At 46.9% G+C, this 25,817-nt stretch overlaps 2 protein-coding genes across 12 annotated transcripts in view; one reads left to right on the top strand and one right to left on the bottom strand.

Moving 5' to 3' along the window:
- The window catches only part of FBH1 (F-box DNA helicase 1), a 44,509-nt gene extending 25,654 nt beyond the window's left edge, over positions 1 to 18,855 (bottom strand). The window contains exons 1-7 of one of the 6 annotated variants that reach the window (XM_063610020.1): positions 18,713 to 18,836; positions 13,893 to 14,025; positions 8,979 to 9,134; positions 5,507 to 6,108; positions 3,078 to 3,208; positions 2,839 to 2,974; positions 1,008 to 1,198 (exon numbers count right to left, since the gene is read on the bottom strand). In XM_063610020.1, coding sequence (XP_063466090.1) covers positions 1,008 to 1,198; positions 2,839 to 2,974; positions 3,078 to 3,208; positions 5,507 to 6,108; positions 8,979 to 9,134; position 13,893 — 1,217 coding nt within the window. In that variant the 5' untranslated portion in view covers positions 13,894 to 14,025; positions 18,713 to 18,836. Of the gene's footprint in view, positions 1 to 1,007; positions 1,199 to 2,838; positions 2,975 to 3,077; positions 3,209 to 5,506; positions 6,109 to 8,978; positions 9,135 to 9,970; positions 10,073 to 10,774; positions 10,819 to 13,892; positions 14,026 to 18,712 lie in introns of those variants that run through there. The other 5 variants (XM_063610022.1, XM_063610019.1, XM_063610024.1 and 2 more) reach the window with 5 other exon arrangements.
- A 281-nt stretch (positions 18,856 to 19,136) lies between these two features.
- ANKRD16 (ankyrin repeat domain 16) overlaps positions 19,137 to 25,817 on the top strand; it is a 28,541-nt gene continuing 21,860 nt past the window's right edge. For 3 of the 6 annotated variants that reach the window (XR_010113798.1, XR_010113797.1, XR_010113796.1), the window contains exons 1-5: positions 19,138 to 20,035; positions 21,009 to 21,229; positions 23,311 to 23,353; positions 24,703 to 24,811; positions 25,609 to 25,770. Coding sequence is in view for 3 of the 6 variants with exons in the window: in XM_055296426.2 (XP_055152401.1) it covers positions 19,722 to 20,035; positions 21,009 to 21,229; positions 23,311 to 23,353; positions 24,703 to 24,811; positions 25,609 to 25,770 (849 nt within the window). In the remaining 3 variants the exon portion in view is untranslated. Of the gene's footprint in view, positions 20,036 to 21,008; positions 21,230 to 23,310; positions 23,354 to 24,702; positions 24,812 to 25,608; positions 25,771 to 25,817 lie in introns of all 6 variants that reach the window. The other 3 variants (XM_055296426.2, XM_063610060.1, XM_055296425.2) reach the window with 2 other exon arrangements.

Here is a 25,817-nt window from a genome sequence, read left to right as displayed (position 1 = left end):
CGCCTCGTCTCCCAAAGTGCTGGATTACAGGTGTGAGCCACCAAGCCTGGCCTTATTCTACCTTCTAATCGGGGCCTATAAGATCCCTCAACTGCCCCTGTCCATCCTTCACAATCTTGTGTTCCCTCCCACCCTTGCCACACTGCACTTTTTCTCTTCCTCACATGTCCCAAATTCATTATTCCCATCTTCAGGCCCTTAAGCCATGTATACCTTCTCTCAACTGCTCTCCCCACAGCTGTGAAATGGCGGCTCCTCCTCCACACTCAGGTTTCACTCAGACAAAACCTGCTCAGAGAAGCTTTTTCCACCCCTCTAAAGCAGCATTCCCCCCATAGCTCTCTGTTCTATTTTCTGTGCAATGCTCATTACTCACTAAAATGCCATTTCACATATTTACTTACATAGGACCTGTCTTCCCTCACTAGATCAGGAATCTCCTCTAACTCCTCTAAGCCGGTCACAGTGGACCGGCTCGTGGACCACTATCGGACATGCACAGGTGTTCGGCGTTTGTCAAACGCACACAACCCCCAGGCACTCCCCACCCTGCCGAGGAAACCATCGGGGCCCCTGTGAATCAGCAGCCCACACGTGACAGCCTCTCCCACATGGAGGATAAAGTGGACGAGTCTTTTCCATCCCACAAGTGGGATACGGAGGAAGCAGAGCCTAACATTTTCCTAGGGAAGCGAGGCCACAGGTGAATAAGGAAGGCTTCTCCTGGCAAAGGGCTTCCCCTAAGGCTGCAGGCCCCATGATGGTAAAATCAGGCTTGGTGGTATCTCACAGCTGCTCAGAACTGCACGTTCATAAGACGCTCTTACCAGCCTTTCCACATCAAACTCTCAGCCCCTGGCTCCTTCAGAAGATGACACTGAGGTGGAGCAGGTGGGTCCCACAGCCTGCCACGTGCTAACACTGCTAAGTGGCAGGGCTGGACCTACTGCCGCGTCTGGGACTCTCCCATTATCACGGCATCCCCTCCCCTCCTCCCAGGGCATTACCTATTGCTGATGTTAATCCCCTTCTCCCTCATGGCGTAGAGAAGCACGGCTATGCAGTACAGGGTCTCGGTGACATCTGGCATGGTCACCGTGGAGCTGGGTCTCCGGAGACAGAAGAGCAGTCGCTGGATGTCATTCACACTACTGGAGAGGAGCACCACAGCCGCCACCAGGGCCCAGACGTTGACACCCTGCAAGCCAGGTGCACAGGGAGGGAGGGACAGCCCACAGGCCATGGTTAATACGAATCACAGCAGGAAGGAGTCAGGAAAGCCGAGCCGGGGGTCCAGCTGCTGGCTACAGACTGTCTGGACTGAATCCAAACTTTCCAAGTGGTATTTGGGAAACAGGCGAACACTTCTGTTCACCCCAGACTCCTCATCACTTTTGGATTTGAGATCTTAGTTTCTCTTTAATTAAATAACATGGATGAAGTATCTAACATAGAACCTTGGATAGAGAGACAGTCTAAAAATATGAGCTCCCTGTCATCTCCCCACCCTGTTCTCCAGGCCACGGGGGCTCTCAGGCCCATATGTGCTTGGCAGGGCCAGAGCAAAACGGCCAGCAGGGGGCGCCCACCCAAGAGGCACGAGACGCAGACATAGGAGAGGGCCACACGCAGGCTCTGGGGGAAATAAAATCTGGCAATTCTCCAGCATGACGGTGTTAACTTGCTATTTATTATTAGTAATAACTGTTCATGGTAAGTTAAATAAATATGAAATTATGGAAAGTTTATTTTGTGAAGACAGCATGCTCCTCTTAGCAATGTCTCCGTAAATGTTCACTTACTTACACAGAAACAGTCAATAGTGGACACAGATCTTCAACTTTTTTTTTTTTTTTTGAGATGAAGTCTCACTCTGTCACACAGGCTAGAGTGCAGTGGCACAATCTCAGCTCACCACAACCTCCGCTTGCCAGGTTCAAGCAATTTTTCTTGTCTCAGCCTCCAGAGTAGCCAGGACTACAGGCACATGCCACCATGCTCAGCTAATTTTTGTATTTTTGGTACAGACAGGGTTTCACCATGTTGGCCAGGCTGGTCTCGAACTCCTGACCTCAGGTGATCCACCCGCCTTGGCCTCCCAAAGTGCTGGAATAACAGGCGTGAGCCACCACACCCAGCCTTTACCATTCTTAAGTTACTACACGTCTCTGTGTTAAAGAACATATTCCAAGAAAGGAACGTCCCATCCCCTCTCACTTCAACCATCCTGTGAAAGAGGACCCACTTCACCACCATCAGCCACCATCTTCTTCAAGAGAAAGAGAAATGCAGTTGCCTGGGTTCCCAGCCCTCTGTGGCCAGCAAAACACACACAGAGGTTGCACGTAGCTTCGAAGATAAAATCTGGGAACCCCTGAACTGGAAAAGGAGCAACAGGGCTGAGATTCAAGGAGACTGAGGGTTATTTCCAGCTTCCCATTACCTCATTGTTTGACTATAGCAAGACCCTTAATTTTTCTGTCCCTTTCAAATAAGCCAACTTGTCGATAATAGAGTGTGCTGTCTTGTAAAGAAATCCTATTATTAAAAGTGTTCAGAGGCTAGATGACCACTTTTCAGAAATATTTCAGAGAGGATTCCTCAACCAAATGGGAAATCAGACTAAATGATTTTTTAAAATTTCCTCTAAATCTAAGACTCTATAATTATATGGCCTTTTATTTCTCCACCGGGGACAATGACAACATGAATGCTTCGAAGCATTCAGAGATTACATACAGATATTAAAAATAAAGTCACCCTCAATTGAACTGAATCACCAGTACACTTTCCTCCAGTGAAATAAGATGCCGCCTTCTCCTGCGCCTCCAGACCTACCCCAGCAGCAGCGTAGAGGTCGGGGAGGTGTTGCCGCATACACGCCTCAGCCTCAGGGAGGAGGGGGTGGTCCCTCAGACTCCACAGCACCCTCTCGGGATCCACACTCGGGGAGCACTTAGTGGTGGCTGTGTATCTGTAAGACATTCACGGGAGAGGCCATGAGTAGGGTGACCATAAGCACTGATGTATAAGGAAGACTTCAAAGACGCCTTCCTTACAGCACAGGCAAAGCTCACCGTATGAGGTTCAGCACACACAGGTCTGACTCCTTTTCTATGCCACAGTTAGACAGGATGCCGTCCACTTTGCTGACAGCTTGCTCTTCATTCATCAGGTATCGATGGTACAGCTTCTTCCAAGGAATGAACTATGTAGTTAAAAAACAAAATAACATGATGCAAAGGCCATTAGAAAGCAGATTAATAAGGCAGGCAGATCACCTGAGGTCAGGAGTTTGAGACCAGCCTGGCCAACATGGCGAAGCCCCGTCTCTACTGAAAAAAAATACAAAAATTAGCCAGGCATGGTGGCACACACCTGTAGTCCCACAGCTACTCAGGAAGCTGAGGCAGGAGAATCACTTGAACCTGGGAGGCGGAGGTTGCAGTGAGCCGAGATCAAGCCACCGCAGTGCACGCTAGCCTGGGTGACAGAGTGAGACTCCATCTCAAAAAAAAAAAAAAAAAAAAAAAATAGAAAGAAAAAAAGCAGATTAAGCCACAAACACATAGATAACCTTTTACCAGTGAAAAGCAATCACAGCTCACAATTCAAAAGCCAGGAAAATCAGGCAGAAATGTTACACACATTTTTGTTGGAAACTAGGAGAACTGGGTCTTGGTCTTGGTTCTAACACTAACTTGTTATAGAATCTGGGAAAAGCTATAGCTTCAGTTTCCCTATCTGAAACATTAGTATACATAGCTCAGGGTTTCAATGGGAACAAAATAATATGAGAGCTGTGGCTATACCACTATCAGACAAAACAGACTTTAAGTCAATTTTTTCTGTTAAATACCGTTAAAAGAGACAAAGGACATAACGATAAAAAGGTCAATTCACCAAGAAGATATAATAACTATAAATATATATGCACCAAACATTAGAGCTCCCAAATATAGGAAACAACCCCTGACAGAACTGAAGATAGAAACAAACAGCAACACAATAATAGGAGATTTCAACACCGCCATTTCAATGATGGATGGAACAAGCAGACAGAAGATAAATCAGGAAACAGAGGATCTGAACAGCACTATGGACTAAGTGGGCTGAACGAACATATACAGAATACTCCACCCAACAACAGCAAAATATACATTCCTCTCAAGGGCACATGAAACATTCTCCAGGACAGATCACCTGTTAGGCCACAAAACAAGTTTCAACAAACTTAAAAACCACTTAAGTTATTATACGAAGTATCTTTTTAAATCACAATGGAATGTAACCAGAAATCAATAGCAGAAGGAAAACTGAAAAATCCACAAATATATGGATATTAAACAACATATCCTTGGCCAGGCACAATGGTTTATGCCTGTAATCCCTGCACTTTGGGAAGCTGAGACAGGCAGATCACTTGAGGCCAGGAGTTTGAGACCATCCTGGACTACAAGGTGAAACCCCATCTCTCCTAAAAATACAAAAGTTAGCCAGGCATGGTGGCGCATGTCAGTAATCCCAGCTACTTGGGGGGCTGAGGCACAAGAATCACTTGAACTCGGGAAGTGGAGGTTGCAGTGAGCCAAAATCGAGCCACTGCACTCCAGCCTGGGTGACAGAGCAAGACTCTGTCTCAAAAAAAAAAAAAAAAACAAAAAAACAAAAAAACAAAAAAACAAAAAACACATTCTTAAAACAACCAATGGGTCAAAGAAGAAATCACAAAGAAAATTAGAAAATATCTTGAGACAAATGAAAATGAAAACATAACATACCAAAACTTATGAAATGCAATGAATGCTGTTGTACTGTTTTAAGAGAGAGGTTTACAGCTATAAATGCTTACATTAAAACAAACAAACAAACAAAAAACAGGCCAGACGTGGTGGCTCACGCCTGTAGTCCCAGCACTTGGGAGGCCGATGGCAGGCAGATCACTTGAAGTTAGGAGTTCCAGAGACCAGCCTGGCCAACATGGTAAAACCCCGTCTCTACTGAAAATGCAAAAATTAGCCGGGTGTGGTGGCGCACGCCTGTAATCCCAGCTACTGAGGAGGCTGAGGCAGGAGAATCACTTGAACCAGGGAGGCAGAGGTTGCAGTGAGTCAAGATCATGCCACGGCACTCCAGCATGGGCAATAGTTCTCTGTCTCAAAAAAAAAAAAAAAAAGTCAAGGGAGATATGAGGAACCCTCCAGGTGGGGAGGGTGGGAGGATGAAAGTAACCCAAGGAGGAGAAGGAATGTGCAGTCTGTGGTCAGGGCACAACAGATGAGCTGTAGACAGAACACAGGGAAGCTGTGTTGAGTGGAAGTGAGCAAAGAGGCTAAAGTCATAGGGTGGGGCAGACACGGAAGGCCTTAAATGCCTCTAAGGAGTTTGAATGTCTTCTGAAGGCAAATGGAAACCATTTCTGAAAAGATCCTCTGATTAGAAGCGTGCATTAAGCAAAGTTACGTGCTTTTAGAGGAAACATCTCCCGACTCCAGCACTCACTCACCAGCGGGTCACTGATGATCTCCCTCCACAGGTGGCACACCAAGCTCAGGTTCCAATAGAGGTCTTCCACCGGGAGGAAGGCAAACACGTGCCTCAAGACCTCACTAGGCAGGCTGCAAATGTGGCTCAGTGCTTCCTGGCAGGGCAAGGTCCCAAGAAGCCCATAGTATGAGTCAGGAATGGGATCAGGACCCATGTCCCCAGCATCTTGGTCAGTTTCTCCAGACTCTGCAGAGAGCCGAGACGTACTGTCCTCTGCTTCTTGCCTGGCCTCCCTAGGCCTTGTGCATGGCACAGACAAATGGTGCCGCGGAGCTTTCTTAGAAACTCCATCCCACCGGCTGGTCCCCGTATCCTGGTTACTCTCTTCCTCAGAGGACCGAGACCGCTTCCTGGAGGGCGGGGCAGACCCTGATGAGCCCAGCCATGCTTCTCCACTGCCTTCCTGAGGCAGTGCACAGCTGCTCTCTGCAGGAAAGATCATGTCACCCTCGGAGTCCTGACAGCTGTCCTGGCCAAGAGAATTGCTTTTGGCCATGTCATTGGTGCACGGCCGCTTGCCTGCTAGGAAGAACTCAGGGATGCATCTTTGACGTCCCTGACCTGTAGAGAGAACCCAAAAAGGATGGACAAGAAATGAACGATGACTGTTGACCTGCTGTTAATGCATATAAGACACACTAATTTTCAATTATCTACGTTAATAGAGGAAAGAGATAAAAACACATTTATGGGCCAGCTGATTATGTAAACAGCTAATCCAAACGATATTTATATTTGGCTCTATCATATAACCAGACACACATTTGCAAAGAGACAGAGACTAGTCTGCACACGGTGTGATGGCCAGTAATACTCCCTGCAGTAAATACAAGTACAGAGAAACAGGCTGCACAGGGAACATATGAATGGACAAAAAGGAGGTGACTGCTCACAACCACACCACCACTCACAAAGTGCCCTGCTCCCACTCACTCTACAACAGGAAGCCTACAGGTGCTTAAGCAGAAATTCACATGCTTGGGGTTATCAGGATTCTGAAAATCTCATTCTTTTCATTTGACAGTGCTAAAACTTTTATTTTTATTTCTTTTTTATTTATGTATTTATTTATTTATGAGATGGAATCCCACTCTGTCGCCCAGGCTGGAGTGCAGTGGCGTGATCTTGGCTCACTGTAACCACCACCTCCCAGGTTCAAGCGATTCTCCTGCCTCAGCCTCCCAAGTAGCTGGGACTACAGGCGTACGCCACCACGCCTGGCTAATTTTTGTATTTTAGTAGAGATGGGGTTTCGCCATGTTGGCCAGGCTGGCCTAGAACTCCTGACCTCAAGTAATCCACTCACCTCGGCCTCCCAAAGTGCTGGGATTACAGGCATGAGCCACTGTGCCCAGCTTTTATTTGTATTTCTTCCTGTGAAGGTGACACATTAATTTATTTTAAAATAAAAAGGCGGGACTCAGAATTCTCTTTGTAGTGTTAGAGTGGTACCTAATCTCTTCTACATGTTTGTTCAGTGAGCATTTACTAAGCACCAATGATTCTGAGACAAATGTAAAGTGAAAAACCTCACAAGACTTTTCAGAAACATAGGGAACATTTTAAAACTCCTAAAAATTATTTTTAAATGCCAAAGAAGTAAACACTTTATCAGTAATACATAGTTCCTTTCTAAATGGCTGTAACCAAAATATTCACTTTGGAAGAGAATGGACTGAAACTCGGTTTGGCCTTTAACAAAATTTATGAAACTGAAACAGATATTTTTCTATATTAGTAAAAAAAAAGAAAAAAAAAAAACTATTAGAACTATTAACTGTTTCTTGGGCAACCGGATAGAAACCCAGAGTTTTGACATCACTATTACTATAGGTTAAATCCACATGATCAGGGTTAAATCCTAGTATTTTCTTTTTTAAAAAATATTATTATTATTATTTTAAATAGAGATAGGGTCTCATTATGTTGCCCAGGCTGGTCTGGCACTTCTGGGCTCAAGCAATTCTCCCACTTCAACCTCCCAAAGTGCTGGGATTACAAATAAGGCATTAGCTACTGCTCCCAGCCAAATCCTGGTATCTTCCAACTGTTGAATCCAGTCACACCCACAGTCACTGAGACCTTACCACCTGGTCAGGGCCACCTCACAAGTCCTTGTCAGTAAAGAACTCAAAATAGAGAAGAAACAGACTTCTACATACGGAACAAACTCAGTATCAGACAGGATATAAGTAAGTTTCAAACTGCCTCATACAGTTGGTTATAGTAGTTCCCACAGCAGGAAACATACAATAATTAAAGACAACCAGGCTGGGAGAGGTGACTCGCACCTATAATCCTGGCAGTTTGACAGGTGGAAGCAGGTGGGTCTCTTGAGCCCAGGAGTTTGAGACCAGCCTGGGCAACATAGCAAAACCCTGTCTCTACAAAAAAATACAAAAATTAGCTGGGCATGGTGGCACGTGCCTGTAAGTCCCAGCTACTTGGGAGGCTGAGGTGGGAGGCAGAGGCTGCAGGGAGCTGAAATGGTGTCACTGCACTCCTGGATGACAGAGCAAGACCCTGCCTCAAAAAAAAAAAAAAAAAAAAGACAACCAGATAATATTTGAGTTGAATTCTGAAATTAGTTGTATCAAAGGGAAATAAGGCAATCTAGATTTATTAACTAAAGTGGGAATTCATTTGGTACATAGGGGGGACATTCCAGTTGATTTAGCAGAGACAAAATCTGAAGTCAAGGAGCAGGGTTACTATAGTAGTCCAGGTACTAGGTGACAAAGAACTCAGGATGAAGGAACATTTTGGAGGAAAAATAATGACACATGGACATAGTGACAGATTGGACAGAGAAGATGAAGAGTCAACTAATCTCAGTGTTTCTGGATTGGAATAAGAGTGACACTGGCCCATGTCTTCTATCACTTTTTAATTACACAAGCTAATAGGATTCATTCCATCACACTTGTCCGCAGCTTTTACGAACTATGGTAATAGGATAGAATTTTCATGGAAAACTCAGTGGGGTGCGGTGGCTCACACCTCTAATCCCAGCACTTTGGGAGGCCGAGGCGGGTGGATCACCTGAGGTCAGGAGTTCGAGACCAGCCTGACCAACATGGAGAAACCCCATCTCTACTAAAAAAAAATTAGCTGGGGGTGGTGGCACGCACCTGTAATCCCAGCTACTCAAGAGGCTGTGGCAGGAGAATCACTTGAACCCAGAAGGCAGAGGTTGCAGTGAGCCGAGATTGCACCATTGCACTCCAGCCTGGGCAACAAGATTGAAACTCCGTCTCAAAAAAAAAAAAAAACTTTTTCATGGAAAACTCACAATAAAAAAAGTGTCAAGCTATTGCATGAAGACTACAAAGTCACAGCAGCAACATTTACAAATACTTTTAAACTAGGAGATATTCAAAGGACCCACACACTACAGGTTTTGAAATGCAAGAGTTTTAGAGGAGACATACCCCAACTCCCTCTTTTTGTTCTGGGTTTAGGATAGAGACCATGGTTCGGATCTCTGTTTGTCCATCTTTGACCGAAGGGCTGGGTCACGGCCAAGTGACTCTGCGCCAAATGCTGGCAGTCAATGGCAGTAAGATGCTTCCGCTTAAACCGTCTCACTGTTTCGTAACAGCAGGTAGAAGAAAGGAGATATTCATTAGTTATCGCTGATTCTACAAGCTAGCCAGCACATTATACTCAAGTTTCTGCATAGTGACATGATTTTGTCAACACCCCAGCCAACCCTTCCTCCCTCCCCTTGACCCCCAACTTTGTCCTTTCAGTTTCTTAGCATTTTTCTTCCTTAGAATTGAAGAATCCTAAGTGACATTTTAAGATCCTAAGATTTTTTTTTCTACTTATACTTTCTAGAAGCCTTGGTCCTGAAATGCTCATTTAAGAAAAAGTTGTGGCTGGGTGCGCTGGCTCACACCTGTAATCCCAGAACTTTGCGAGGCGGAGATGGGTGGATCACTTGAGGCCAGGAATTGGAGACCGGCCTGGCCAACATGGCAAAACCCTATCTCTACTAAAAATACAAAAATTAGCTGGGCGTGGTGGTGCAGGCCTGCAATCCCAGCTACTCAGGAGACTGAGGCAAGACAATCGCTTGAACCCAAGAGGTGGAGGTTGCAGTGAGCCGAGATCACATCACTGCACTCCAATCTGGGCAACACAGCAAAAAAAGAAGTTGTCATTAGTGGATATACTGAGGTTTGGCATCTTTTCTTTAACTTTATCCAGGCCATTTCTATAAGAATCAAAAGTATTTAAGAATCAGCTGTATATTTTTTTAAATAACAAAAAACTTTTATAACTTTCTTTGTTAGGTGGTTAAAATTTTTTAAATTGTAGTAAAAAGCACATAACATGAAAAGCACATAACTAGAAGCAAAACATCGTGATAATAAAACAGGCTGCAATTTCCTTGAGAGAAGGACCAAAGGGCACACACCTCTCAGCCCCCCGAGCACCTCGGGATTGAGAACCGACTTGAAAGGACAGGAGCGACTCCCCCAGCCCCCAAATGGAAGAGAAGCCAGTTCCTTTTCAGGACCTTTAGAGGAGAAAACATCATATCTTCCCTTAGCAAAACACTACAGCAGCAATTGCGCCTAGAATTTTGTTTCAACGGTACTGAAATACTTAGTTTTGTATTACTCATCTTCTTTCAGGTAATTCTTGTCCATGCGTAACCAAGATTCTCCATGCTTCTGCATCTGTTACTGCATGTAAGATCTAGCTACCTCCTATGGCATTAAACACTAAAATATAAAGATACACTTCTTAAAAAATAAGAATTAGGCCAGGCACGGTGGCTCATGCCTGTAATCCCAGCACTTTTTGAGAGGCCAAGGTGGGTGGATCACTTGAGGTCTAGAGTTCAAGACCAGCCTGGCAACATGGTGAAACCCCATCTCTACTAAAAATATAAAAATCAGCCAGGTGTGGTGGCGGGCACCTGTAACCCCAGCTACTCGGGAGGCTGAGGCCCAAGAATCACTTGAACCCGGGAGGTGGAGGTTGCTGTGAGCCAAGATTGTGCCACTGCACTCCAGCCTGGGCAATGGAGAGAGATTGTGTCTCAAAAAAAAAAAAAAAAGTGCGGTCCTAGGAAGTGATAAGGTCATGAGGGTGGAGTCCCCACAAATGGGATTAGTGCCCTCATAAGAGAGGTCTCAGAGAGCTCCCTTACTCCTGCCACCATGTGAGGACACAAAGAGAAGGTGCCGTCTATGAACCAGGAAGTGGCCCTTACCAGACACCAAATCTGCTGGCCCCTCGATCTTAGACTTCCAGCCTCCAGATCTGTGAGAGAGAGACTTCTGCTTATAAGGGGCCCAGTTATGGTATTTTGTTATACCAGCCCGAATGGACTGAGGCAGCACACGTTCTGTGAATACTGAGTGGGTCAAGGAGGGTGAGGAGCAGGGAGAAGAATTTGGTTGGGAGGTCCGGGAGCCTACACTCTAATCCTCAGGAATATGCTGTAGAACTGCTCCCACAGGGAGACATCCCTGGTACCTCACAACAGACTGATGACAGAACATCAAAAATGTTCAGTCCCAAAGGGAACTGCTTTGGAAAAGGTAATATGAACAGGATAGATTTTTATTTATGTATTTATCTCAGAAAATACATCTGAATCCAAAATGCTTGTTGCGAAGATTAAGTGTTTGCAGAAATCTAACAAAGACACAGGAGTAACAGAAAGCACTAATGGGAGTGTTGGAACACTGTGTTCTGCTTCAAGGGAGTTCCGGTATATTCCAGTATGTTCTGACATGAAGCCACCCTGGGAGGAACTGAGGTTCCGCACCGGGGGAGGGGCGCTTAGACTGGCGATCTGGCCTCTGTGCACTAAGATAAGTAACCTATATCATATATCTGGAATGGCGTTACTAGCCATAGTTTGGCTGGCGGGAGAGCTGGTACTTTTATTGAATTTTTATTAACACTTTTATTGGATTCCCCACCCCTTGGACTTATTGGATATATGTATCAAAAACAACTTTTCTAAAGTCAGCTGGAGGTCAGGAAAATTAAACTCTATCTCTGGTCTCAGAGACAGGTGCTGTGATGCTCTGAACTGGGAGCCAGGAGCCCTGTGTCCACCTCCTCCGCAAGAGCCCTGTGTCCACCTCCTCCGCAAGAGCCCTGTGTCCACTTCCTCCGCAAGGGCCCTGTGTCCACCTCCTCTCCAATTACATGCATTACACCTAATGTTCCCTTAAAGCCCCTCCAAGGCTGTGGGGTGCAGGAGAAGACCCACACTTGGCAGGTATATTCATAGCCAAAGCCTTGCTTATGAAAGCGAGGATTATAATAACCTGCCATGCTGAATTCAGAGAATGAGACAATATATATGTAAGTACTCAAGCCACCCACATTGAGGGTGACAACATCTATCTCTAAATCTATGTCAACACCTAGCAACAGAAACGTCAGAAGAAATATGTGACTACCACACCAATCTAAGTGTCTCCTAAGGCACATCAGTTTTAATAGCGTTAATGTTCTTACTAAATGGTTAAAAATAAAACCAAAACACTACACTAGAATTCTAATCACCCTTCTATTCTTATTAATATACCTTTTTAAAAAGCAGTTCAAAAATAACTTTATCAAAATAAAAATGCTCAAATGCTACTTCTTCCATAAAAATCCTCCTTCCCTGAGTCACGCAAAGCTCATGGTATGCCTCCCTCCCTGCATAGCAAGTGCACTTTACACCTTCTGTAAAGGGCATTTACTGTTAGAAGCTGCTTGTGATTCTTTAGGGAATGAAGTTATCTGTGGTGAATGACCACAGATAAAGGGAAGCTGTGTCTAAACCAGGGGTTCTTGTGGGTGCAGAGAGATTAGAATCACTTATGGGGCTTTGCAAACTCCACAAGGCCCCCAGGGTTGTTGAAATTGGTCTCCTACACACCAAATACGGCATCTGTGCTCCCACCCTTGGACACTCTCTTCCACAATGACCAACAGAAATGTGTTAGAGCCCTCAGGTGTCAGGGTAGAAAAACCAGAATGTACACAAACCATTTTGTCACACGAATATTCCCCAGGCCTAAGTAAGCTCATTCCCACACTGCCTTTTCTGTGACAGCTTTCTAACAGTGTGACTTCTCTGCCCTCCACCCCAGAGGTCTCCATTCTAGGACCCACCTCTCTTTGCTAACCCTCAGCTTTTAGCCCTACCTCAGCAATTCCTGGCCTTTGCTGACTTTGAAGTGGTCAGATCTGGAGTTTAGCCCTCCACCACCCCTCAAATCTCTTCACTTTGATGACAGTCTATCCCCTCCCAGCCCACTCTGACCCACTCCACGCCCTGGTGAGGTCCCCTGATGGAGATGAGGCCCTTATCAGTCTCCCCGAACAAGTCCTTACAAGAACTCTGCTACTGGGAACTAAAAGGAAGGGACCACATCTATCCCCTCATTCCTCAAAGTGCACAACGGGGAAACAAGAGACACTCCCGCACTTGTGGAGTGAGAACTGCGTGTCTGCCACTCCTCCCCTATGCTTTCATTTGCCTGGCTTCTTTTTTTAATCTTCTTTATTGAAAACAACTTACAAAACAAGTCACAGAAAGTGAAACTGTATTTCAGGTTTTGCTGCAAAGAACGTTGTTGCTCTTCTCCCTGAGCACACAGCTGGGCTATACTTCCCAGTCCTGCGTGCAGGTGGATGGCGCCTTACCGCTGGGTGCCAGCTAATGCAATGGAACAGCAGCAGCACACGCCTCTTCCAGACCTGCCCTCCACTCTTCTCCTCTTCCCCTTAACTGGGAAGCTGATTCCCAGGACATCCTTAGAAGGCGGGTGTTCAAAATAGAAGAGCCTCCAGCAGCCTCAATCCTCCGACTACTGCTTTAAAAAGAACCCTCCCCACACCTACACACACAAACTCCAACCACCACCATGACCTGCAGCCTCCTTAGATTGTTATGGGATTGAAAAATAAACTTCTATTGTGAGGCCATTACATGTCTGGATCTATTTGTCACTGCAGCAAAGCTTACCCTAACCATTCAGGATCATTTGAAATGGATACCAAATAATTTCCTTTCTTCTTCTACCTTTACTAATCAGAATTCATACCAAAAAGTCCTTTAAAACTTATAAGTTACAGACCTAAAGGGACAAGACGAAGACAATAAGTACCGAGAATTCCTGGAAGGAAACATTATTATTAAATAATTGCTTTTATTTTTTTTTAAATCAAGTTGACTTTCTAGTACAAGGTACCTGACTAGAGAAACTGCTATAATACCATACCCAACTTTAACAAAGATCCACAGAGGGCAGTTTTGCTAATCTGGATAATTTCGGAGTCAGCTAACCACCCTGGTCAGTTTCCCACATGCCTCTTACTTTCAGGGTGCTCTGCGAAGATCAGCAAGTGGGCACTTGTCCTCTGGCATCTCCTGTGGAGATGGCCCAGGGCCCCTGCGCAATGTAGCCCATTATCACAATGACTCAGGCACTTGACAGGTCCAATGGCAGCCTGCGAAATGGGAATAGCCCAATTTCAACAGTTAACTGTGTTATCTCTCAACTCCAGCATCATAAAAGTATTCACTCAAGCCAGGAAGCGCTTCGCAGGGATAAAAACACCCAGTACAGCCGAGATACTTGTAACAATTCTTTGTGTAAATGTGCATTTAACATGTGTCTTATACAAATCATTGTTTTTAATTGCATTGTATTACATATTATATTAATAACAATTATTTGTATAAGTCTGTATTTAATAAGTCTTCCATCCCAGACTAAAAGCTCTCTGTTCTAGTGGGAAGGAGTAGAGAGGTACTTACACCCAGCATGTAACACATATTGCTTCATAAACAATTGCTGATTAAACGAACAAATGCACAGCTGCAGCACTTCTTCTAAAGTGTGGGCTGTCTTCCTTGGCTTTGAAGCTCTCAACTATCCGACAGCTCCTAAGTGCTTTACAGCTTTTGCAGTTCTTTCCTATATTCTGGTTTGACCATCAAAGCAATCCTACAATTGTGCCATGATTAAGCTGGGGCTCAGAGAGGGCTCGCCTGAAGTCACCTCGTAGTTCATGAGTGACGGCGCCAACACAAGAACCCGGGTTTCTGACTCCCCTAGTCCAGTGCACTTCCTACTGTGGTATTCTTCTCTCTGTATCTAGAAACCTTGAAAGCAGCTTCTGAAAACCTCAAGTTTAATTTCCATATTACATTTTTTTTAAATCATTGTGAAATGTCAGAACCAAAGAAATTGAGAAGTATTTGGAAAACATAACTATAAGGAAAATACCACTAAATGCTGTAGACCCGAAATGGAAAAACTTCAAAATATTGTGTCCCCATTAGCTCTAAAAGAAACGAATGCAGAAAGCAAGCAAAACAGAGCTCCAGCTCCTTTCCCAGGTATCCACTGATGCAGAGCCAGGCTACCACAGCCTGCTTCTCCAGAAATCCAAAAGTTCCCAGGCAGTAAGCTCCATCTCCCCGGGATCCTCTCACATCTGAGACACCTATGACTCCCCTGGAAACAGCACTCATGTATGACAGCCAACAAGGATGGGCTGAGCTTTCCATTCTGTTTTTCCTAAGGAAAGGAAGGAGTGTTTGAAAAACAACAGAAAGATCACTATTTATGGTCCAGAATATAATTTTATATATTTGAAAGGCTTTTTCTACAGTCAATTCATTCCACAACTACTTTTATGTATCTGCTATGTCCCAGATTCATTTTAAACTCCATCAGGGCTTTGTCTTGTGGTATCCTTGGTGTTAAATGCTACTTTAGACATTAGTAATACAAAAGTGAATAAGCCTACCCAAAAGGCAGCTACCAAAACAAACACAAGTTACTAAACATAAAGTAATATAACAACTACATAAATGCATGCATGGAAGTGTTATGATAGTAAAGAAACATAAATAGAGTTAGGCAAGTTGAAAAAGGCTTCATGAAGAGTTGAGCCTTGAAAGAATCATGGGATTCAGTAAGGCGAAAGGAAACAATGTGTGCAAAAATACAGAGGCCTTAACAATGCACTAGTGTGGCAGCAAAGCTGGGCTTCAAAACAAGAGGTTTCCTAAGGCTGGAAAAGGAATTTGGAGCCACAGACTACAAAGGTCCTTACACATAATGATAAAGAAATTGGGCTTTAAAAAAAGAAATTGGACTTTATCAGGTAGGGGCTTCAAGGTATCATCCAACTTTTTTTGTTTGTTTTTTGTTTTGAGACGGAGTCCCACTCTGTCTGTGGTCCAGGCTGGGGTGCAATGGCACAGTCTCGGCTCATTGCAACCTCCACCTCCCAGGTTCAAGTGATTCTCCTGCCTCAGTCTCCCGAGTAGCTGCGACTACAGGTGCACGCCGCCACACCTGGCTAATTTTTTGTATTTTAGTAGAGATAAGGTTTCACTGTGTTGCCCACGCTGGTCTAGGACTCCTGAGCTCAGGCAATCCACCCGCCTCGGTCTCCCAAAGTGGTAGGATTACAGGCATCAGCCACCGCGCCCGGCCTCATCCAATTTTTAAAGCAGGGTCATTACACAATCAAATTTACACTTTAGGGCAGTGACTCGGGAGAGAGGATAGAAGGTGGAGAGACATGGAGATTGTCAGGAAAACAAGTCAGAAAGCCACCATACCAACCTATGTGAGAGCTGGCAAAGGCCTGAGAGTAGCAGACCCTGCAGGTGAATAAGAACATGGCTTTGTTTGACAAGACAGAAAGATAAAAGATAAAGAGCAACAAGGATAACTGGCATTTCTAGTAGAATATTCAAAGAGATGTTAATGTCATTAACCATGTTAAGGAATAAAAGAGAAACAGTGTTTGTGTTTTAATCACTTTTTCCCCCGGAGTGAGAGGGAGGCTGAAAGTTCCAGTTTTAAAAATAATTTCTGGCTTTAAGTTATCTGTGGAATACCATGTTTATGCTCCATGAGGTCCTCTGAAATCTGAGACTGGTCTTCAAAAGGCATGTGAATGACAGTTACAGATATAAGATTTGAGATGCTTTCTAAAAGTAGGTAATTTCACAGCCAGAAAGGCAAAGATGGAATCCAAATTCAGTTTCCAAATAAAATCAGCCTAGGAGGGATAGAGGAATGAGATAAGCAGCAAAAAGATGATGTCAACAAACCCAAAATTAGAATTCTAAATCTAATACCAATAGTGGTGTCTACACACACTCAAAAATCACGAAACCTGTCAAATCATCAGTGTACCAACGGGCATGCTGAAAAGCGTACCCATGAAAAACAGGAGGAAAAAGAAAGACAGCCAAGAAGCAAGTCGGTGCCAATGACGACTACATGTGACGTGACAGTAAAGGCCAGACCACAACCTCCAAAAGTCTGCACAAAAGAAATGAGCAGCCCAACCGGAAAACAGCAAGACCCAGGAAAGAGATCCATCCATTAGCTTTATTGTTCAGATCCCGCCCCTCTAGACCAAGCTTTTGCCTCAGAAAATCACAGGTACTGCGGGACAGATTCACATGCATTATCATTTAGTTATCCACAGGGGGATACAGGCAAAGTAAGTTCATAGAGAAGACACAAGAGGCAGAATTGAAATGTGCAACACCAACGAAGTAACCAATTATCCTGGGTTCAAATATTCCAACCTGGCCAGGCACGGTGGCTCACGCCTGTAATCCCAGCATTTGGGAGGCCGAGCTGGGTGAATTACTTGAGGCCAGGAGTTTAAAGACCAGCCTGGCCAACGTGGTGAAACCCCGTCTCTACTAAAAATACAAAAAAATCAGCCGAGCATAGCAGCACACGCCTGTAATCCCAGCTACTTGGGAGGCTGAGGCAGGAGAATCGCTTGAACCCGGGAGGTGGAGGTGGCAGTAAGCCGAGATCGTGCCACTGCACTCCACCCTGAGCAACAGAGCGAGACTCTGTCTCAAAATATATATATATATATATTCCAACCTATTGTGAACCCATGTGTCCCAATTGTGTTTAAAAAACAGGGAAACTAGAGACATAACGCAAGAGAAGATAGAGTCACCTGAAACTGGGAGCGGGGCGGGGGTAAAAGCAAAAAGCATGAAGCTACCAGATGCCTCAACTTCCAATTTGCACTAACTTCAATGGCAGCAGAACACTGCTTGGCACGCCCTACACTTTTGTGCATTTCAAACAACTTTTATGCCTTCCTTTTTTTCTTTTTCTGGAGTGACAAGGCACGACAGAACAATAACCTGAGCAAAGCTGGTACTTGGACTAGTTCTGTCTCCAGCGGCTATCCACATCACTGTTACCTTAACCAAACTCAATCTGCTCATGAGTAAAACGGACTTATCTTCATGGGCCCACTCCAGAGGTCTTTTCATTTATCTCCGCTCCTTTTACCACAGGGGCAGACGCTGGCGGACACTCAACACAGGCTACCATCCTGCCTTCCAGAAGACTTTATTACCTATAATTCTGTAAGAAAGTCACTGACTTCGTTAGGCCTCCACTTCCCCACCTGTAAAACCCTACTGATGCCTCACAGCGTTGTCTTCGGACCACAGAGTGCAATAAAAAATGTAAATGGTACTCGTTTTTAGGCCTGGCAAATAAGAGCTTCTCCCATTCTACTCCCTAAAGGAATCGAAAACACGGAGAGGTTAAGTGACTGGCACCTAATCACATCGGATAAGGAACCCAACACCTACTGATCTCTTCCATCACCCACAGCCTGCCCAGCTCTCGCCGTGCCCTCCGCCAGCGCCAGGCCTCCCACATCGCCTTAGGCTTCCCATGCTCAGATGAGGGGCAGAGAGGCTACCGATGACACAGGGGCAGAGGGCAGCGAAAAATGACTTGCCCAAGGTCAAAACGTCAGAGTAGACGGGAAAGCCTGGCCTGCTAGCAGCCGAGGCCACGTCCCCGCGCTTGCCCCTCCAGCCCCGAGGACCCACACGCTGCGCCTTCCTGGCCTCGGGGGACAGCGCGGGGGCCGCTCCCGACTGAGTTCAGTGAGCGCCCTGGCCTCCCCCGCGCACCCCCGCCGCGCCCTCCACCTGCCCACGGCCCGGACGGCCAGCCCCCACGCCCGCGCTTGCCGGAGCCCAGCCTCGCGCCCCCGGGGCCCCCGCTGCCCCACCCCGGGCCCGGACCCCCAGCGCAGGACCCCTAAGGTTAAGTTTTCCACACGGCGGAGCCCCTCCCACACTCCCTGCCACGTCTGCGGCCTCACGCACTGTGGCGCTCCGGACCCGGATCCCGCTGCCGCCGCCGCCGGGCCCGCGCCGCCGGCCGCCCAGCCCAGCGTCCCCGGGCAACGAGCTCCTCCTCTGGCCGGGACCTGGAGCCCGAGACGCCCGCCGACTTCCTCCGCGAGCTCCGCCCCGCCGCAGCCCCGGGAAGCGCCCGCCGCCGGAGCCGGACAGACGGTCCCCGTGACCAATCGGGACGCGAGACCGGAGGGGGCGTGCTGACGGACGGCCACTAACGCCAATCGAAATGCGCAATCGGTGGGGGCGCGGCCACAGCCACCGGGCCACGCCCCATCTGCGCTTCCGCTCGGGCCGGGGCGGAGCGGGGAAACTTTCCCAGAGTTCCTTCGAGCTCCCCGAGTCCCCGCGGAGCGGCGGCGGTCGAGGGGCGGGGACGGGGGCGGAGCCCAGGAACGCCGGCCCCCAGCGGCTGGAGGCTGGGGCGGCCCTGAGGACGCGTGCGGGGCAGGTCACGCTTGGGCCTGGCTGCCTCAGGAGCCACCCTTCCCGGCGCTGGGCGAGGCTGTGCGCGCCCTCCCGGACTCTCCACTTTGGGGCTTTGCGGTGTGGCGGCGCGTCCCACTCCCTCACGTGTTCAGTCCCGAATCACGTACGGGCCGCGGCAGCTCCAGGACGGCGGACGCCAGCGCTCTCGGATCCCCAGGCCCCTCCGTGCTCATCCCGGACCGCCCCGTCCCTGAGGAAAAACCGCCCCGTGCCCGGGACCGCGGCCTCTCCCACGCGGGGCAGGCCGGGGTTGTGAGGGGGCAGCCCGCCTGCGGACTAGGCCGGGGGGTGTGAGGAGGCTTCTCTGCCGGGGACAAGGCCGGGGGCGTGAGGGGCGGTTCTGCGGGGTTCGGGGCGCGCGGGGCAGGTTGCGTGAAGAGGCTCAAAGTCCCACTCGCCCTCGGCTTCTCTCTGCCCGGCCGTCGGTGTCCCGCCCGCCGGTGTCCCGCCCGCCGCCGCCCGGCGCAGCCTGGCCCGACCCGCGGCGATGGCCCAGTCCGGGGACCCGCGGCGCCTCTGCAGGCTGGTGCAGGAGGGCCGGCTGCGCGCCCTGAAGGAGGAGCTGCAGGCGGCCGGGGGCTGCCTGGGGCCTGCCGGGGATACCCTCCTGCACTGCGCCGCGCGCTACGGGCATCGGGACGTGCTGGCCTATCTGGCCGAGGCCTGGGGCATGGACATCGAGGCCACCAACCGAGACTACAAGCGGCCTCTGCACGAGGCGTCCTCCATGGGCCACCGAGACTGCGTGCGCTACCTGCTGGGCCGGGGGGCAGCGGTCGACTGCCTGAAGAAGGCCGACTGGTAGGTGTGGAGCGGAGAGACACCCCGCCTCTCCTCTACCCGCAGAGTCATAGCGAGTTCCCTGTGCTTCTCCGTCCCCTTGGACACCATAGCTGTTCTCAGCTCCTAGTTCTCACCCCAGGCCTGCTCAGCGGCAGGGACCTCCTGCCCAACTTTCCCTTAAAACGCAGATGACCTGCAGAGTCCCTCGTTCCTGTCCTTGTGGGTTAACTGGTCGGGGCAGTCACCTCCCTTTCTAGAGCACAGAATAGTGTAGAATATAACCAAAGAGAATATTACCAAACAATGAAGTGTGTGCACTATACAGATAGCTTCCGGATGCGATGTTCTGGGGACGTTTAGCTAAGTTACTTCTGCACCAATGCATTGTTTCAATTGACATTGCTCCAATCAATATCCAGAATTCCTGAGTTATACACGCGCTTGTGTGTGTAGGGCACAGTGCAGTTGTATCACATACGTGCAGCCTTGCATAACCACCACAGTCAGAGATACTCTGCTCCACCATCACACAAGCCAATTGCATTTCGTTTGTTAGATTGACACTGATTTTAGTACTCACTAGGTCAGGTTCGTTAGAGGGTGTGAACCTCTTTAGGAACATGGGGAAGTACATCTTCCCCACTGGGGCAGGGGAATAGACCTCATTATGTGTTGAGGGTTGTCTGTGGCTTTTCTTAGCTCTGCCCCAATTCACTGCTATCCTGTGAACTAGCCTATAAGCAGATTTGTCTCCCAGGCACCCTCTCCTCTAGGTACACATTCATTACAATCATTTTCCCCTTATTATTTGTCCCAGGGTCCTCACAGAAGGCACAGAGGTTGCCGGTCAAAGCTGTTTTCCTGCCTGCCAGACCCCTGAATCCTCTAGGTTTTCCATCTGTGCCAAGGATGTGTGTGTTTTGAAGACCTGGCCCCTGGCTTCTAATGTCTCAGCTGCCTCCATCTGACAGCTTCTCCTGGTTGGCCTTAGGACTCCTCTGATGATGGCGTGCACAAGGAAGAACCTGGGGGTGATCCAGGAGCTGGTGGAACATGGCGCCAATCCACTCCTGAAGAACAAAGATGGCTGGAACAGTTTCCACATTGCCAGTCGAGAAGGCGACCCTCTGATCCTCAAGTACCTGCTCACTGTTTGCCCAGATGCCTGGAAGACAGAGAGCAAAATTAGAAGGACCCCTCTGCACACTGCAGGTACAGCCTACAGCTCTGCAGGGGAGCAGTGCACACATGTGGCTGCTTCACCCAGCACTGCCCAGCCTAATCTTGTTCAGGTCACCTTCGGGGGAAAGCAGGATTTTGGAAAACAGAAGGCAGAGAATAAGAACATCTGGGCAGGGGAGGGGGTGGGGGCGGGGGCGTGGGTGCAGTGGCTCACGCCTGTAATCCCAGCACTTTGGGAGGCCAGAGGCCCGTGGATCACCTGAGGTCAGGAGTTCAAGACCAGCCTGGCCAACATGGTGAAACCCTGTCTCTACTAAAAATACAAAAAATTAGCTGGGCATGGTGGTGGCTGCCTGTAATCCCAGCTGCTGGGGAGCTCCAGAGTCTGAGGCAGGAGAATGGCTTGAACTCAGGAGGCAGAGGTTGTACTGAGCCAAGATTACACTACATTACACTACAGCCTGGGCAACAAGAGCAAAACTCTGTCTCAAAAAAAAAAAAAAGAGCATCTAGGGCCTTTTGGCATATAATCAATTTCTAAAGTTAACATAACTTGGCTAGCATGCTGCTGTATTAGTTTATTTTTCGTGTGTATCTGTGTTATCCTCCTGAGATTATTTGCCCATGAGCTGGTTCTGTAGTACATAATCTTTGACCTTGGGCAAGGAAATTAGTCTCTCTTGAGCAAGTTTCCTCATCAACCAAATAATAATGTCAGTGATGGTATGTCTCAACGTTATTGCAGAGTTTAAAGAGCATGATGTATGTAAATCCTTTGGACAATGCTTGGCTATAGCACAAAGTAACTGGTTAGTGCTATTTTCTTTATCATGTTTACATCGTTACTCTTAAAGGCAGGAGGGAAATATATGTCCTCATAACCTTAGTAACACCTACCATAGTGCTGTACATTTAAATAAATATAGATACTCATAATTAAATACCTTAGCCCAATAACATCTAATGTAAATTTGGGTTACAGTTTTTATTATTTGGAGTAGTGATTCTTAACTCTGAATTATCTATTTGTAGATTATTTTAAATTAGTAACACGTTTCGATTTGTTCATTTGTTTGAAGAAAGTAAAAGGAAAAACAATTAGTAAAAAGTTAAATTACTGTAATTTCAGAAGTTAGATATTAAGGAGCTCAAGAGTCTAGATCAAGAAATTCAGAAAATAACTTGTAGCTTTCTAGGTAGTACATTGATTAGGATGCAGGGCTTTTAGTGTCTCTAAAAATGATCACTTGTGACATTTTATAGTGTTGCTTTTTTGTTTTTTGCTTTTTTTGAGACAGTCTTGCTCTGTCACCCAGGCTGGAATACAGTGGCGTGATCTCGGCTCACTGCAACCTCTGCCTCGCAGGTTCAAGCGATTCACATGCCTCAGTCTCCCGAGTAGCTGGGATTACTGGTGTGTGCCACCATGCCCAGCTAATTTTCATATTTTTAGTAGAGGTGGGGTTTCACCATGTTGGCCAGGCTGGTCTCGAACTCCTGACCTCAAGTGATCTGCCCATCTCGGCCTCCCAAAGTGCTGGGATTACAGGCATGAGCCACAGTTGGCAATTAGAGACCAATGAATCCTTTCTAAAACTTTGCAAGTAAGTAGAAAACTTTTTTTTAGCTCATGAATTATTTGACCAGTTTCTTCCCCGGAGAAGCAATCAGCACTCCATCATTCACCCAAAATAGTAGAAGACAAATAGTCATAACCTTTGAGTATAGTTACTTTTAGTAGGGGAATTAAATCCAGGCTATTTTGTCATGGATTACTATTACAATATTTTGCATTTCCTGGGCAAAAATGGACTAGCCTTGGGGATCCGCAGCACAGAAGTGTAACTTTAGGATTCAAAGTTTCCCATGAAAGTGCACGTAAAGATAAGATAATCAAGTGTTGGCTGTGTAAATATAAAGTGAAAAACATTATTGTTTACCGCTTTATCCAGTTAAATACTTATTTGTGTAGGGCGGTAACAGTGTACCCAATTTAATGACTCCTTCTTGTAAGCTATCACTAATAGAATGGGGCAGAGAGCAAAGCCAGGAGGCAGGAAGCATTTTATGTGTGCACTAAAAAGCTCTAATTCTCAGCTTTCTCCTCCCAGCAATGCATGGCCATTTAGAGGCAGTCAAGGTGCTTCTTAAGAGGTAAGAACAATGCAACAAGTCAGGGAAAATATTTGCTGGCTATGACGAAGAGTTAATATCAGTGCTACATAAAGAGCTCGGAAACATTTTTAAGAAAATTAGGCTTTCAAAAGAAAAATGAACAAAAGACATAGCAGATAAAGAATATGAAACAAAAATAACTAACAAATATCTGGGAAAATGTTTTCAGTGGCAAAATCATCCATTTTTCTGTTTTTTTCAACAAGCATTTATACATTCATTTAGCACTTAATGTAAACTAAGCCCTGTACCAGGTGCAAGGGCCACAACAGAAACAAGACACATGTAATTTCTACCCTCCTGGAACTCACAGACTGGCAGGAAAGACAGACCATGAAGGAGTCCCAAAAGTCCGGTGTGCATTACAAGGACTTGCAGGATCCCTACAGAACAAATAATGGGAAGACCCAATTTGGCTTAAGAGTAAAGAATCTCAGCTCCAGTGTTTAAGCTGTGACCTGAAGGAGAAAAAGAAATTAGCTGAAAGCGGGAGGCAAGGGAGCATTCCAGACAGCAATAACAGCACCCATGGATGCTCCGAACCAGGAAAAAGTGTGGTACATTTAAGAAACCGAAAGAAGCCTAGAACATGCTGAAGCCTGAACAGTGAAGGGGAGGGAGAATGAATGCTGTCAGTCACATTGGGGACTTTCCTTTTTTTTTTTTTCAGTTTTTGAGATAGAATTTTGCTTTTGTCGCCCAGGCTGGACTGCAATGGCGCAACTCAGCTCACTGCAACCTCCACCTCCCAGGCTCAAGCGATTCTCCTGCCTCAACCTCCTAAGTAGCTGGGATTGCAGGTGCATGCCACCACACCCGGCTAATTTTTTATATTTTTGGTAGAGACTGGGTTTCACCATGTTGGCCAGGCTGGTGTTGAACTCCTGACCTCAGGTGATCTACCCACTTCGGCCTCCCAAAGTGCTGGGATTACAGTCGTGAACCACCGAGCCCAGCTCAGACACAGATGTCTTAAATATTTTGGCTGTGGAATTGAGGGATGGGGTAATCAATTGATTATGAAGGATGTGGGAAAGGCAGCGGCAAGGCGTGACTTCAGGTCCTCTGGTGCAGGAAGCTGAAGAGACCAAGTGCTGTCAAATGGGATGGAGAAGGTTAGAGGAGCAGCGGGTCTGCTGGGGAAGACCATCACGCTCCTGAAGGCTTAGTGCTCAGTTCAGACACTGAGATGGGGGAGAATAGAGAGAGCTCCACGCTCACAGGTCATTTGCACACATGCAGCCCACCTGCAGGTGATCAGGTGTCAACTGTCCCCTGGGTTTGAGGAGGTGAATTTTCTCAGCTCTTACTTGGGGTTTTGGCTCTAGGTGCCAATATGAACCAGACTACAGAGACAACTGTGGCGTCACCGCCTTGATGGATGCAATCCAGTGTGGTCACATCGACGTTGCTAGGCTGCTCCTCGATGAACATGGGGTATAAAAATGGTTGTGTTTTTATTCTTTTGGTTCTTCCTATAAATTTTAGGTCACAGGATAAGCAGAGCACATTGTTACTCAGATCCCAGGTTCCATTCCCCAGCCCCTCCAAACTCTCTCTCTCAACTTGGTGACCTCTTTAAGCACCAGTGTTCCCATCTGTAAAATGGAGAGAAATTTAGTTTCTTCAGAAAGTTTTACAAGGATTAGATAATATAATGTACATAAAGCAGTTAGCAAAATATTCAGTAAATGGTAGCTGTTTTATAGCAATAATAACAACAAACTGTCTCTGCTGATAGTGCTTTGGCACCATAGCCTGGAACATTGAATCTTAACCATCTTTTTGATTAGAGAGCCCTTTTTTGAGAGCAGGGCACAATGGCTCATGCCTGTAATCCCAGCACTTTGGGAGGCCAAAGTGGGTGGGTCACCTAAGGTCAGGAATTTGAGACCAGCCTAGCCAACATGTTAAACCCATCTCTACTAAAAATATAAAAATTAGCCAGGTGTGGTGGCACACACCTGAGGCTGAGGCAAGAGACTCGCTTGAACCAAGGAGATGGAGGTTGCAGTGAGCCAAGATTGCACCACTGCACTCCAGCCTGAGCAACAGAGTGAGACATCGTCTCAAAAAAAAGAGTCCTTTGAGAATCAGACAAAAGCCGCATATCCTCCGCCCAGAGAGCTGTGCGTAAACAGCTCAGTTTTGCTGAAGTGCCAGCAGGTGCCCAGATCTAAGTTGCCCTGTTTCTTATCTTTGACCTTTGCTCCTTTCTCTCCTCTGCCCACTAGGCTTGCCTTTCAGCAGAAGACAGCCTGGGTGCCCAGGCTCTGCACAGGGCAGCCGTCACAGGGCAGGATGAAGCCATCCGATTCTTGGTCTCTGAACTTGGCGTCGATGTAGATGTGAGAGCCACATCAACCCACCTCACAGCACTTCATTATGCAGCTAAGGTTTGTTACCTCTTATAACGTTGTCCCAGCTTCCCCAACCAAGGCTT

This window comes from Symphalangus syndactylus, chromosome 10 (genome assembly GCF_028878055.3).
Source record: "Symphalangus syndactylus isolate Jambi chromosome 10, NHGRI_mSymSyn1-v2.1_pri, whole genome shotgun sequence".
Taxonomy (NCBI): Eukaryota; Metazoa; Chordata; class Mammalia; order Primates; family Hylobatidae; genus Symphalangus; species Symphalangus syndactylus.
Note: the sequence above shows the minus strand (reverse complement) of the source record. Positions and strands in the feature narration are given on the sequence as shown.